The sequence below is a fragment of the Crotalus tigris genome, unplaced genomic scaffold (genome assembly GCF_016545835.1).
Source record: "Crotalus tigris isolate CLP2741 ecotype Arizona unplaced genomic scaffold, ASM1654583v1 scf7180000024427.8105951120:4207309, whole genome shotgun sequence".
Classification (NCBI taxonomy): domain Eukaryota; kingdom Metazoa; phylum Chordata; class Lepidosauria; order Squamata; family Viperidae; genus Crotalus; species Crotalus tigris.
Window position 1 is genome coordinate 3,324,938 of NW_024100595.1, and position 15,670 is coordinate 3,340,607.

Here is a 15,670-nt window from a genome sequence, read left to right on the forward strand (position 1 = left end):
AAGGACTCACTGGGGAAGGGCCTAATGCTGGGAAAGATTGAGGGCAATAGAAGAAGGGGATGACAGAGAATGAGGTGGCTGGATGGAGTCACGGAAGCAGTAGGCGTGAGCTTAAATGAACTCCAGAAGATGATAGAGGACAGGAAGACCTGGAGGAACGTTGTCCATGGGGTTGCGATGGGTCGGACACGACTTCACAATTAACAACAACAACCAATATTGCTTCTTCCCTCCCTCCCCCACTGATATTTACAGGCATCAGTTAATTACTTCCCCATTGCTGCTCTGTGGGACTCAAAGGGTTTCCTCACCCAAATTGGTTCTGCAACTTGGAAATTAACGGGCACGGTGTCATCTTGGGAGAAACCATTCAGAAATCTTCTCCAAAACAAGTACTGGCTCCTCCTGCCCGGGTGAGGTGATTCTTGAAATTTGTGGGAAAGCAAAGCAAACCCAGCTTACGATGCTTCCCCCCCCCCCTCCCTCACTTCTGTGACAGACTACAACTCCCATGGCCCCTTGAGTGGGAGGGAGCATGCTCAGCCTCTCGGCTCGGCTCCCCCTCCCTCCCTGCCTGCCTTTCTCTCTCCCTCTCTCTCTCTCTCTCTCCCTCTTTCCTGCATTCTCCCACCCTGCCTTGCTGCATCAGCATCAACCTTTCTTCATCCTTAGAGCCTCGTTGCCTTCCCAGCTTGGCTGAGCCGGGAAGCTCCGTGGATCCATCCCTGCAAGTCCCCGCAACCCCCTCCCGCTCCCTCCCCGCCGCCTTCTCCCCCCTCCGCCTCAGAGGGGCCCTTCCCCACCGCCGCGTCCGTTTGCCGTGCCACAGGGAGCCTGGGGGAGAAGAGCCCACCGACGACCCACAGGAATCGAAATGAAGGACCGCACTCAGGAGTTGAGAAGTGTAAGATGCAATTCCATTTCCACTCCCCCCTTACCTCTGGCTCCTATCTCCCCCCCTCCCCGTACCAAGATGGAAATGGGGGGTGCTAGTAACAGCTTCCAAGATCTGTCTCATCCCCAAATGCCCGACAGGAATCCTCCGATTGAACCTTCCCTAATAGTTGAGGGTGGTTTTTTTTGGGGGGGGGAGAAGGGGCCACTCGGCGCCTCTAGTGTGACGGCAAGGGGGGGGGAATTTAATGCTCCTCCGGGGGAGTTCAGCAGAGGCAGAAGTCTGCCTGGCGTCCAGCAGAGGGGGGGGGAGGGGAAGGCAGGGCTTGGGAACCAGGGATCATCTTGGAGGTAGCCAAGGGAAGGTGGCGGGTGGCATCTCTGCAGGGAGGAGGTCTCCGGGCGGGAAGAAGAACGCGGATCCTTTGTATATCCTCCAGAAACATCTCCGCCTGCCTCTGCTGCCGATTTGATTTCTTTCTCAGAAGTCAGGCAGACTCTGGATGGCGAAGTAGCTCCTTTGGAAAAAAAACAAAAAAAACCCCTGCCGCTTCCCAGCCAACAAATGTCTTTTTTGGGGGGGGGGCGCGAAGCGCAAAGGGTCTACAGCTAATTTTTATAGGTCATTCCATCTCCCCAAGAGGAGGGGTGCGGAAGAGAAATGAACAACCCTTTCCCCTCCCCCCCCGCAGGAAGTATGGGGAGGAAAATAACTTTCTCTCTCTTCCCTCCCACCCCCCCTCTATAGTCTTGCTGGGGAGAAGACTGAGACATCCTCTGCTCCTCCCCCCCCTCGCCCCCCTTCCCCAGGCTGAAGGTTGAAGCCAATTGGCAGTGATAGGTGAGGTTTTTGAAAGAGAGTCTTGAGAAGGGGCTGTTCTCCATCCTGGTCTGTTCTCCATCCTGGTCTGTTCTCCCTCCTGGCCATTTTTTTTTCTGATTAGCGTGGTTTGAAGGCTCGGTGATACCTCGGGAAGGACAGCCCTACCTTCAGTTTATGAGACAAACCTCGTCTACATGAACATCCCCCCCCCCCCCGCTGCCGCCTTAGCCTGCTTCCTCCCACCACCCATCCACCGATTTTTCAGGTTGGCTGTGAGGGGATTGCGGCTTGCATCTAAGGCAGGAGGTAGCTAGCTCTTTTCTGCCTTCAGCAGCAAACTGAGCAGATATAGAGTAATTCCTCCAAGACATTGCAGTCTGGGTTGTAAAGTAACACAACCTGGGGGTTGGGGGAGGGAAGGAAAGAAAAATGAAAGGCTACCTTATGATCGAGGCAGGCAGAGTGGGGTGACGGGGAAGATCCTTCGATCTCCCACTGGTTAGAGATCTGGAAAAACAGCAGAACCCTTCCTTTCATTTGCTCACTCCCCCCCCCCCAACATCAAAAGAAACTCTCAATCTGCTGCACCGCAAATTGAGATATTTTGGGTAGTGATGTATTCCGGATCTCTTTTAAGATCAGTTTAACTGTCTCTGGGTTTTTTTTTTTTCTTCTTTTTCTTTTGTGCACTGATGGAATATGTGCCTTTTTTTTTGGTCTGGGGGAATGGGTGCCAACAGAGAATGTATGTTTTTAACTCTCTGCAGAAGGTCTGCTTGCAGGAAATTAGGATTGCATACATTTTCCCCCTCCATGCGTTCATTAGCGCCTCTTTGCTTTTAAAAATCTAGCTATTTCCCCCCCCCCTCCCAAAAAAAAGGTAATTTGGAAGGTAAAGCCTCTTTCAAACAGTTTAAGCATTATTTTGTTTTGTCTTTGGAGATTAAGGGAGATTTTTGCAGACTGAGTCTGCCGGTCCCATTGATTTAAGGTTTGAAAAAGTGAGAGGGAGAGAGAGAGAGAGAGAGAGAGAGAGAGAGAGAGAGAGAGAGAGAGACTGAATTGCGAAACAATTCAGCTGCAACTCCTGTGACACGGTGTTTTTTTCCCCCTTACCCACACATGTGGGTAAAAATCTTTCCTTCACTTCCCCCCCCCTTGTACTTTTTCCCTCCCCCCCTCTAAATTTGTGCTAATCTCTTGAGTGAAAGAGAGGGAGGCTCACACATCCCTACGCACAGGCAGACAGACACACCGAAAGAGTAATCACCATGCCACATGCTTTTGTCTTCTGCAGAGGCAACAAGAGAAAGCACACTTTTCCACCCCCATTTCTTGTGTCTTGTTTAAACAATGGGGGGGGAGGGAAGAAGAGAAGAGAGAATTCAGGGCAGATGCTGCAACAATAAAAGAATCCTGGTGACTAATGTGTGTATGTGTGCGTGGAGAGTGGAGACACACATACACACATACAGTATCTAGGTAGGGCTCCTCCCTCCCGCTTTTTTTATTCTGGTTGGGTTACAAAAATGTTGATGCGCGTGTCAAAGCTCAGTTCTGGGGATCTCTTTTTGGGGGGGGTGCTCTTCTGTGGGGCGATGGGGGGCATGCCCCACTTCACATCGGCTGTGAGTAGCTAGAAAAAGAAGAGAAAAGCTGCTCTTCCTTCCCCCGTCCCTCAAATGCACCTCTCTGCCTTAGTCAGCCAGTGAGGAATCCCAGCGTTCCCGCCTAGCTGGGTGAGAAGAAATGGGGAGATTTGCTTTATCGTTGGTGCATTGTGCGTTGTGCAGTGGGGAGGTGATGATGGAGGAGATGGGTTTTGCTGCAGGAGCCAAAGGCTTATGTGCATGAGTATGTCTCTCTCTCTCTCTCTCTCTCTCTCTCTCTCTCTCTCTCTCTCTCTCTGTCTCCCCCCCACACTTACAACACTTTGTGTTAATAGTGTTGGCAGTCAAATGCAGTGGGAGAGAAAGCATGCCAAAATACACAAGAGACAGGAGACATGGGGAGTGGGAGAGAGGTTGCTCAAAGTGTGTGTGTTGGCAAACAAGAGGATACAATCTCCCCAGATCTTGTGGTGGTAGGGCACAGGGCATTGGAAGTGGGGGGGGGGAAAGATCCATATCCCCCCCCAACCAGCCAGAGAGTTTGAGTTTGTAAAAGTCTGAATATTTGAGACACCAAAGAGGGGCTTGCAGGCTTCCTTGTCCCCCCTCCCCCCGCTCTTTCAGACTCCCACAGGATGATAATGTTCCAAACAGAAGAAATTAGTTCTCCTTTCCCTAAAACAGCGGTTCTCAACCTATGGGTCGGGACCCCATTTGGGGTCGATCGACCATTTCACGGGGGTCGCCAAGCAAGGCTGTCCGCCATTTTTTCCCCCTTTTCCAGTGGGTGCCTTACCTCCCTTGGGCTGGGTCAGCTGGTGGCCCAGCCGCTGGTCGGCCTGCTCCATCTCTGCCACTTGCCAGCTACGTCTCAGCCGGCGCAGGGGGCGGCACCACGCATGCGCGGCGCTCCTGGGCAGGGAAAATCCTTGACTTAATGACCAGTTTAGTCCTCGACTTACGACCGGTTTAGTCCTCGACTTACGACCGGTTGGGGGTCGCGGCATTAAAAAGGTTGAGAACCACTGCCCTGAAAGGACCCCAGCCTGTAAAATCCAACTTGGCTTTTGTGTTATTTTTTTATTTTGTCTCTTCTGTTGCTTCATCAGAAAGTAGCAGGGCAGGGGCTCTTAAATGCTTCTGAAAGTCTCTCAGCTTTGAGCTCTGGTACGTCCCTTAGAAAAAGTAAACCCACATAATGGGGCAGCCGCAGGTTTATTTTCATAGGTGTACTTGCAGTGGACCAGACACGTCTTCCTGACCCTACTCTCCCTTCCCACCCTCCGGCAACCCCAGAAGTGACTTTCTCTGCCACTGTTTTATTTATTAAGGTCCAGCAATGTTCATGAGACCTTTGTCCCCAAGGTGTATCACCTTGAATGAGCACACCTGGGACAGCCGCCTTTGGAACCTGAAATGTGAGGAGCAAGGCCCAGGTGTGAGGGAGAATCAGGTGGCAGGTGGAGAGTGAAATGAGATCTTTTTTTCTGAGAGTCTTCAGGAAGGACTTGAAGGTGGGATGTTGGTGTCTGATGTGGCAAAAGGCTCAGAGAAGACAGTGTGGAGGAAGGAAACCAACTGGGGCCTGACTGGATGGGCTTACGTCAGTGGTTCTCAACCTTTTTAATGCCGCGACCTCCAACCGGTCGTAAGTCGAGGACTACTCAACCGGTCGTAAGTCGAGGACTACTCAACTGGTGCAGCACTGTTTGCAGAATGGGACTTTTGGCGGGCTCAGCAGGGCAGAGACAGCCTGGACAATTCCTATTGGCTTTTGAAAGCCAATAGAATTAGACTTATTCAAGAGAGTCTATTTTATTGGCTTTCAAAAGCCAATAGAATAAACGGGAGTAGCACAGCTAAGGAAAAGGGGAAAAGAAAATGGCGGACTGCGTTGTTTGGCGACCCCCATGAAATGGTCGTTCGACCCCAAATGGGGTCCTGACCCACAGGTTGAGAACCACTGGCTTAAGTGATGGAGAAGAAAGATGGGTGAAGGTGGAGTTGAAGCCAGATGACATGTGTGATGCGTGTGTTTTTCTTCCCTTTGTAAATGGCTGTCTGTGGAGTTTTATTGTCATTTTTTGATGCATACCATTCTCCTCAATCACAGCAACCATAAATAGGGTGGACTTTTGCCTTGCAATTGTCAGAGGCTCCTGTGAGATTGTTCAGGAGGCTACAAAGTTGATGGCACTGCCAGCAAGGCTGTGTTCCCAGCACCTTTCAAATCTCATCTGACAAGAAGGCTCAGGGCAAAATCTTTGAGGTTAAAGGAAGTATCTTCCTGGACACAAAGAGAAGAAGCCGTTTGAGGTCTTAAGGAACAGATCTATTGGTGAGAATTGAGCTTAGGGGCAAAGAGATAGCCAGCACTGATTTAGATAGGGGCAGTGTTGACTCCAGCTGGCCAGCTCCAGCCACTAATATGATGGTAATCTTTTTTTTTTTAAAGCAACCCTATTGATACAGTGATATAGTTTGGATGCGCTGTGGTACAAATGGCATCTGGCTTAGTGGGCCACCAACTGCAGCTGGTGAAGGGCCCTCCTATCTGTTCTGGTGTACTCCATCCAGACCTTTAGAATAAGTAGCTTGAAAGAGCCCTGAGTATGACGGAGAAAGCGAGAAGAGATTGGTATGGAATAAAACAGGGCTTTTCAACCAGTGGTACGGGTACCACCTGTGGTACATTGGCACCTGGCAGGTGGTGCACGACCATCCTAGAAAAGTGGTAGCAGGGGAGGGGAGGCAGCACCGCACAAGCCTGAGCGAGAGATGGCTGGAGCTGCAAGGCTGTCAGGGCTCAGCGGAAGTGCCAGGATCAGTGTCGCGTGCTTCTTTAGGGCTGTCAGGACTCAGTAGAAACGCCAGGATCAGCGCCAGGCTCTGCACTGATCCTGGTGCTTCTGCTGAGCCCTGAAGAAGCACCAATCAGCTGGAAAGCAGCACTGATTCTGACACTTTTGCTGAGCCCAGAAGAAGCGCCGATCAGCTGGAATGTTGCAGCATCTCCAGAGTCTTGTGATTTACATTCAGATGCTTGGCAACTGATTCATATTTATGATGGTCACAGTGTCCCAGGGTCACGTGAAGTGACCAAAACCTGCTGCAACCACCCAGTAGACGGGGGTAATAAAAACCAAACACCCCCCACCCCACCTCCGCTGCCAATCCTCAACAGAAATGCTCAGAACAATGAAAACCTCGGACAGGAGGAAGAGCGCCGCTGGGCACTGTCTTGCTCGGCTGTGGCTTGGGGGGCACTTTTTTCAGTGCCATTGTAACTTCGAACAGTCACTAAGCGAACTGTTGTAAGTCGAGGACTACCTGTACTTTATCACTTTTTTTTTTTTTTTTTTGGTCATCAAGTTTTTGACACCTTGCTAGGCGACTGGTGGCACTCAGATGTTGCCATATCCTAAAAGTGGTACAATGGGTGAAAAGGTTGAAAAGCCATGGAATAAAAGATAATGGTACCCAAAAGAAGGAAGAGTTAAAAATTGCAGGCATCTCTCTAGTTGACCAAGAGTTTTGTTCTGGGTAAAGTAAGTATTTAATTTTTAACTATAACAGATCAATTGTTATATGGACCATGGGTGTCTCTGAAGCAGTGATTGCTACTATATAAAATATGGTAACACACCATTAAGATGGGGAAATAACGAGACACACTCTTTGTCTGCCTCATTCTTGAGGCTCATCCATCACCCCAAGCACAGACAGATATTTTAATGAAACGTCTGTAACTTAGATCTGAAATGTAGTAATTCAAAATAAGCCCATCATCTGTCATTCCTTGAGAGTAGAGGAGCTGGATAATTTTGTTCAGACTGCATTTTTAGGAGCAAGAATCTCAATTGCAGGTTGGGATCAGTCAAATAGCATAGTTCTCCAATGGTCCAATTCCTTTTTCATAAAAGAATAAAAAAATGCATATTTTAGGAGGAAACATGTTCATACTGTGTGCCATGTTTAAAAATATACACCTGGGGGGGGGGACAATATAGTTATATCTGGATGCAAGCTTACCTGACATCAAATCCTATTATTGCACCCTTTCAAAGCAAGCCTTGTTAACTCAGATCTCAATAAACACACTAAGATTGTACTGCAAAAAAAAAAAAATCCATCTTTAAGACAAATTGAAATCCAATTAGTAAAACGGGTTTTTCTAAGGTAACAATGGCATGCTGGGCAAAATTCAGAGTTCCTTTGAAGAGGGGATATAACGAAGACCCAGCTGCTTTAAAAGGTAATTCAGGGTGTCCTAGGGATATGCCTGATGGAAGAATTTCTCTAACTGTGGCCACAGGATGGGCTGTATGAAGATAGGAGATGAAGGGCTACCTGTTGTGGCTACCTATTTTTCTCGCTGGGTAGGGAAAGCAAATCAAAATGTCTGAGCAAAGATTCTTGCATCAAGAATCTTTTTATTGGTACAAAGAGGGAGATTGTACCAACCCCCCCCCCCACAGATAATGTTACAGAGTTTCCTGTTTCCTTATTGTGGAACATCTTCCTAGTTCTTCAGGGACAAAGAGTCTAGGCCAGCGGTTCTCAACCTATGGGTCGCGAACCCATTTGGGGTCGATCGACCATTTTATGGGGGTCGCGAAACAACGCGATCCGCCATTTTCCCCCTCAGGGGGCGGCACCGCGCATGCGCACCGCGCATGGGGGGTGCCGCGCATGCGTGCCGTGACGGGGTCGCCGTCACACGAAGATTTAGAATCGCTGGTCTAGGCCAGGGGTAGGCAACCTTGGCTCTTTTATGACTCGTGGACTTCAACTCCCAGAATTCCTGAGCCAGCATGGCTCAGCTGGGAAACCTCTCCCTTTCCCCTCAGCATGGCTGGCTCAGGAATTCTGGGAGTTGAAGTCCACGAGTCGTAAAAGAGCCAAGGTTGCCTACCTCTGGTCTAGACTGAAAGACATTGAGTAGAAAAGCAGAGAAACTTCCTCAGCATATCTCCTCAGTTTGTAGGCCTCAGAAGCCCTCTCCTCAATTAAATCTTGTTTGGTTCTCTTCATCCATCAGAGCTATGCCATCCACTTCACAAAAAGCATTACCACCGCAGGGAATGTCCCCTTCTAGATCCCCATCAAAATACAATTTATCAGCAGTTTGAGGGATACTCCTAGCCTGAGATCCCAAGTGCTCTTGTTTATAAAATGAATACAGGCAGTCCTCTACTTACGATTGCAACTGAGCCCAAAATTTATTTATTGTTAAGTGAGACATTTATTAAGTGATATTTGCCCCGTTTTATGGCGTTTCTTGCCACAGTTGTTAAGTGAATCACTGCAGTTGATAAGTTAGCAACATGGCTGTTGTGAATCTGGTTTCTGCTTGTCAGAAGGTTGTAAATGGTGATCACATGACCTTAGGCACAGCAATGGCCATAAGTATGAGTCAGTTGCCAAGTGTCTGAAGTTTGATCACATGATCGTGGGGATGTTACAAAGGTTGTAAATGTGAAAAATGGTCATAAGTCACTTTTTTCAGTGCCGTTGTAACTTTGAATGGTCACTAAATGAACTGTTGTAAGTCAAGGACTACTTGTATGTGTCACTCAAATGGAATTTTTATTCCCCCTAGGTGACTGCCAACCCAATGGCTGTCCTGAAATTAAGCCAACAAATCCTGGGCTGTTTGTTTGTCACATCATAGATTATAATTCAACTTTAGGAAGATCAACCTATGTGAGATTTGAGCTCTCCTACTTACCTTTCTTTTTCTTTTTTACTGCATAATCATGGGTGGAAGCCTGAAAACATTTGTATTTATCACCCCCACCACCCAAAATGTGATTAACATAACTATTGTTATGAGATTCTGAGATGTTAGCTTGTTCTGAGAAGCCACTTTAAGGATCAGGTGTGATTTTTAAAACAGTTTTCAGTTAAAATGGAGTGAAGTTTCTAATCTTAGTGGTCTGTCTCGGAAAATGTAAGAAGCTGACTTTGGTCTATGGGTTTTCTTGTCAACCAATGGTGGAACACTAGATAGAAACCAAGATGATGGAAGGGTAGTGTGAGAAATGTAAAATAAGAATTGGAGAGAGGCAATGTAGTTAGTAAAAAGAAAAGAAAAAACACAGGAAGAGTTCATCCTGTAGGAAAGGTCCTCGACTTAATGACCACAGTTGAGTCCAAAATTTTCTGTTTTTAAGTGAGACATTTGTTAAGTGAGTTTTGCCCCGTTTGATGACTTTTCTTGCCACAGTTGTTAAGTGAATCACTGCAGTTGTTAAGTCAGTAACCCAGTTGTTAAGCGAAACTGGCTTCCCCATAGATTTTGCTCATTGGAAGGTCGGCAAAAGGGGATCACGCTATCTTGGGACTAAACGACATGTTGTAAGTCGAGGACTAACAAAAATGAGGTTCTGCGCTGTGGGTCTCATTTCTGACATGATTGACATCTGATTTTAACAGTTCCCTCCAGCTTTTGTTATCACCAGATGTTTATTTAAGCCAGAATTGGTGCAAGGCGGGGCAAGGCAAGGATACACAAAACTCAGTGTAGTTTGTGGGAATTCTTCAGAGCTTTTCTGAAGTGCACAGTTATTTTAGTTGTGTAAAAAAAAAAAAAAAGCAGTTGATGCCTTTTGATACAGACCAGGGTCAGGCTCAAGACTTGCATTTTCAGAATTTAGCTAGTTAAAAGGGAAAGAGTCGCTTGCTTGAGATTCTGAAAAACCGCTGCTCTTTTTTTGGGGGGGGAAACAGCTGGGGTGGGGGCAGTTCAGTGGTATAACCCAGACTCTGTTAAATGCAGCTTCATAAATTCCTAGCCTTTATAGCTCACCTGTTGCCCAGGATGAAAGTTAGGCTGCATCCGCAGACCTTTTTCAGGGGTAGGCAACCTTGGCTCTTTTATGACTCGTGGGCTTCAACTCCCAGAATTCCTGAGCCAGCCATGCTGAGGGGAAAGGGTGAGGTTTCCAAGCTGAGCCATGCTGGCTCAGGAATTCAGGGAGTTGAAGTCCACGAGTCATAAAAGAGCCACGGTTGCCTACCCCTCATCTAGGTGTTGATCCGATTTTGAGTCACTGGCTTCAGCAAGATTGCTGCTGCTGCTGCATCATGTGCCTTTTGTGCAATAGTGCACAAATGTTTGATCATTCTTTGCTCAAAATCTGGGAGAGTTACCAGGGTGATTGGAGAGCAGAGGATGTGGCCTGCAGCTTGCCATCTGGCCATCCCTGCTTGAGAAATCGGCGGGTCCTTCTCGAGGAGCATTGCCACCAGGCCTTTGTCTAACTGTAAACCAAGCAAAGAAAATTGCCCTCCCCCACAACTCCCCAGCAGAATTCTTTGACCAAAAGCCATGCGTGGCTATTTATTGCATATGAATCTGCTAAGAAGTCTTGGTCTCTGTGTCACTGATCTGAGGCAGCTTCTGTGGGCCAATGTCACGTTGTCACCGTGACTTTGCTGTCATCCTTGGTAATATGCCCAATTCCAAAATTCCTTATTTTGGAAAACTCTCGGCTTCCAGTCCTTTGTCCTTAAAGCAGACTGCCTCAACTTAACACAATCTAATCTTCCATCCACGTAGCCGTTGGCCGTCCTGGTTGCGAATCCTGAGAACCTCAGTCTCAGGGTATCTAAGAAAGCTGCCTTAAGGTTTGACACGTGTCTCAGTCCTCCGTGTCTTCCCTTCACAAACGCCTGCATATTTTTTGCAAATGCCGAAAGCTATGCCCCAGTGTCACGTGACCTAGCAGAAAAAACAAAGACTATAAGCAAGAATGCAATCCAAATAAGGGCAAGAAGAAAGTTATTTGAGGGAGAAGTAGCAGTCTCGTGCTTATGGTTATTTATAGCCGTATTTTCTTTCTTTCACTCTACCTAAATGCATGCAACAGTGTTAGTTGTACCTAGACAAGCCAACCTTTGCTCATGAACACGGATTTTTCTTTTCTGTAAAGAGTTATCTCCTCTGTTAATAAACTCACTGTATTTGTAAATACATTTCAAAGTCTGGGTTCACCAACCCCCTCAGAGTGTCATGAAATCTGCTTAAATATGAAGCAGTCAGGCTTTTCCAGGAGCAGGTATAATTTTAACTGGAGCTTCCAGCATTATCTGGAAGCTTTTTTTAAAAAAAGAAAGAAAGAGAAAATATGTGATTCACCATCATCTTTCCCTATTTCTCTGACTGTCTGAACTTCCCCTGAATTCCTGCTCTTGGGAAAGCAATAAAAGCTTAGTGATCCCTGAAAGACTAACAAATGCATACTAAAAATGAATAACGTGTGCCATGTTAGAGGTTGTGTTCAGTTGTGTAGATGCCCCAGCCGTCTCTGGTTTTGCTACAATACGCTGGAGAATCTTCGAATTTTTTTTTTCTTTTTCATTTGGCAAATGAAGTTTCTAGCTTTCTGGTCTCTCTAGCCCTCTGTCTTTTTTCTCCATGCCAACAATTCCTTCAAACTTGATTCTGGCCCTCAGATAAGGGCAGACTGCTTGATAAGCAAATGCAATGTGTCGTGGTACCAGCGCATCTGAGTGTAAGCTCTGTATAGGGCCATGTTGTACTCAGGAAAGTGGCAGACTCCAAACTAAGAATGAATATGGAACTGCCACCTGTCAGAGAAATTATGTGTCCTGAGCAAAGGGTGATGAATTGTAATGCTAAATTAAGGTTGCACTTTAACTTTTGCCTGAGGTTTTTCCCCCTCTTTCCATCCTCTGAGAAGCTGAGCATTATCTAACTAATATCTAACTATCTAACTAATATCTAACTATTATCTAACTAACTATCTAACTGAGCATTATCTAAACTAACCAAAGAGAGAAGCAACCTAGAACTAAGGAGAAACTTCCTGACAATTAGAACAATTAACCAGTGGAACAACCTGCCTCCAGAAGCAGTGAATGCTCCAACACTGGAAGTTTTTAAGAAGAGACCGGACAGCCATTTGTCCGAAATGATATAAGGGTTTCCTGCCTGAGCAGGGGGTTGGACTAGATGACCTCCAAGGTCCCTTCCAACTTTGCTGTTGTTGTTATTATCTTGTATTCATTAGACATGAACCTCAGTCAACTGAACATTCAAATTGGCTGACACTGATGGTTGACACGGGTTGCTGCCAGCATCCTAGGTATCAACCAGGTACCTCCTTAAAATGTAAGATGTTCTGAGTAGCACAGTTTTTTGTAACATTGCTGGAGTTATTGCAGAAGCTGCAGTTTCTTGATGTATTTTGCAAAGTTTTTGGACATAGTTCCCAGTGCCCCGATGACAATGGGTACCATTGTTATACGTTTTATCCATAATCGTGCAGTTTCGATGGCCAGGTCGTGATATTTTGTAATTTTTTCCAGTTCTTTTTCTACAAGTCTGACATCTCCTGGTACAGCTGTACGCTTTGGTTCTCTACAACTGCGATATCTGCTGTGTTGTGTTCCAAATGGCGATCTGTCTGTATTTGAAAGTCCCACAAGATCTTCACCCTCTCATTCTCAACAATATTGTTGTTGTTGCTGTTGTTGTTATTGTTGTTGTTGTTATTATTATTATTATCTTTTATTCCAGGGCTAGTCAGCCTGTTGAGGCTCCAAAGCCCTTAGCCCCTTTTTAACAGATCCCAGGGTCTTGGGAACCACACTTGGTTCATGTCATTGACTTTCAGTTCATTTATTTTTTAATAAAAAAGCAAACTAGATGAATTAACCCTGCCCTTCCAGTGAGATCATCCAGCATCATCAACACATCTACTGTTGGGTGGCTAACAAGGAACCCCTTCCAGAGAGATGGGGGATAGAAGTAAAGAAGCTCAAACAACAGAGTTGGACACCTGGCACGGACTCTTGACTAGCAGAATAAATTATGCAACGAAGGCCATTTGCATAATTTATGTAAGGGGTGCAATCGAACAGACTCCTTTGTGGAAACTCCTTGGCGGGATATGCACCCGGGCTTGCATAGCTCCTCACCAATACCGTAGGTTATTTTTTTGCTTCCTTCTTCCTCTCATCTCCAGAATCCCTCCGCTATCTTTTTATATCCCTTTAAAGTGGCCATCTTCCCATGCTTCAACAACATTGGCAGCCCCAGGTCCTTCAAGACGAGCCCAACAAGAACATTTTAAGAAAAAAATGGGGTGCGCTGCCACCTTCCCTTCCCCCCTTCCCATTTCAGTGGATAACATTGGATCAAGGCTGTTTTTGATATCACATTATGATTTCTGTGCTTTGCGGGCCAGTTCTTCCAAGCTGGCTTCTTCAGTTCCAAAGAGAGAGACTCTTCGTGTGTAGGATTACTTCTCACTCCCCACTCTCTTAAAAATAAGATACCTTATTTTAAAGAAATGAAGCTTTGGCTGTTGTTCAACGGAGGAAGTTAGAAGAACGAGGCACCCGTGGTGGCATTTCAGATATAATTGCTCCTCTTCTCTCCACCCCCCCTTCCCATCCTTGCAAAGGAGGCACAGGCACCCAAGATGGATATTATATTTGAAAGGAAGGAAGGAAGGGAGGGAGGGAAAGAATAGATAAATGTCCTTATGCCCTCTCCCCAAAACACTCCACATTTGGGTGACAGTATTTCTGTACTTCAGTCTTTCTGTCTGGAACTTATTTGTTTATTTGTTGGCAACTATGCAACTTTCAATACCGTGACTTGGGGAGGCTCACAAGGATTAAAAACATTATTGTAAACCATTCCAACCAGAATAAAAATGGCCCGTTGGGAGCGAGATGAGGGATAAATTAGAACAACAAATTAACACAGTCAGGTCAATATATCCTACTCGATATACAATCATGGGCAGAGGTAAAATCCTGGCACAGAGTCCGAGAAATGAGTCCGGTGTTGAAGGGCAGCAGGACTGGGGCTCCCTAGATTTCAGGGAGAGCGTTGTCCTAGTGCAGGGCTTTTCAACCTTTTCACCCATTGTATCACTTTTAGGATATGGCAACATCCGAGTACCACCAGTTGCCTAGCAAGGTGTCAAAAACTTGATGACCCCCCCCCCAAAAAGAAAAAAAGTAATAAAGTACAGGTAGTCCTCGACTTACAACAGTTTGTTTAATGACTGTTCAAAGTTACAATGGCTTTCCCCCCCCAGTTCGAAGTTACACCTGCCTGCCCACCCAGCGGCGCTCTTCCTCCTGTCTGAGGTTTTCATTGTTGTGAGCATTTCTGTTGGGGATTGGTAACGGGCGTGGGGTGGGGGAGTGTTTGGTTTTTATTCCACCCTGTCTGCTGGGTGGTTGCAGCAGGTTTTGGTCACTTCATGTGACCCTGGGACACTGTGACCGTCATAAATATGAATCAGTTGCCAAGCATCTGAATGTAAATCACAAGACCCTGGAGATGCTGCAACATTCCAGCTGATTGGCGCTTCTTCTGGGCTCAGCGGAAGCGCCAGGATCAGCGCCGAGCTCCAGCTGGGGCCTGGCACTGATCCTGGTGCTTCCGCTGAGTGAGCCCCGACAGCCCCAAAGAAGCGCCGATCAGCTAGAAAGCGGCACTGATCCTGGCGCTTCCGCTGAGTCCTGACAGCCCTGCAGCTCCAGCCGTCTCTTGCTCAGGCTTCTGCAGTGCAGCCACCGGTTCAGCTCATTCCCCACTACCACTTTTCTAGGATGGTCGCGTACCACCTGCCAGGTGTCAATGTACCACAGGTGGTACCCGTACCACTGGTTGAAAAGCCCTGTTCTAGAGGGCAGGTGCAACCTTCTGGGTCCCACAGGATGGCATTGCTTAATAGATAGGAAAAGCAGCCTGCCGAGCATATTGTTTCCTGTTTGGCTTGTTGTATGGAATTCTCTAGATATTGCCTAGTTTCTGTACACAACAATGTGAGGCAGGAAGTAGTTTGTTGTGAGTACAATATAGAGGGGAGAAAAAGCTACCACTAACAGTCTAACCAGAGAACCTCATCTTGTAATTATGCATGAGTTATGATAGTCTAAAGCAGGGTGTGCAAACTTGGCAGCTTTAAGTCTTGTGGACTTCAACTCCCAGAATTCCCCAGCCAGCATGCTTGGCTAGGGAAATCTGGAAGTTAAAAGTCCACAAGACTTAAAGCGGCCAAGGTTGCACATCCCTGGTCTAAAATATAAAGTAAATAACTTATGCTTCAAACACATGCACGCACACAAAATCTGGCATTTTAGGGATTTGATGCCAAAATAAAATAAAATAAAATTCTGTCCTTGCCTCTGTAATCTTGGACATTTATCCTTTGTAGCCATGGTTTAGAATATACGCCTCCCCTGCCTTTCCTGGAACAAATTTGCTCGTCTCCGATTATGTTCGAAAATAATATCCAGAGCAAACGTTCTTAAAACACAATGGTTTTATTTTGCTGCGGAAAGCTTGACC

At 46.6% G+C, this 15,670-nt stretch overlaps 1 protein-coding gene across 2 annotated transcripts in view; it reads left to right on the forward strand.

Annotated features, from left to right (window-relative positions):
• The first annotated feature begins 580 nt into the window (after positions 1-580).
• Positions 581-15,670, forward strand: part of STX1B (syntaxin 1B) — a 71,102-nt gene continuing 56,012 nt past the window's right edge. For both annotated transcript variants that reach the window (XM_039330489.1, XM_039330488.1), the window contains exon 1: positions 581-904. In XM_039330489.1, the coding sequence (XP_039186423.1) occupies positions 875-904 (30 nt within the window). In that variant the 5' untranslated portion in view covers positions 581-874. The remainder of the gene's footprint in view (positions 905-15,670) is intronic.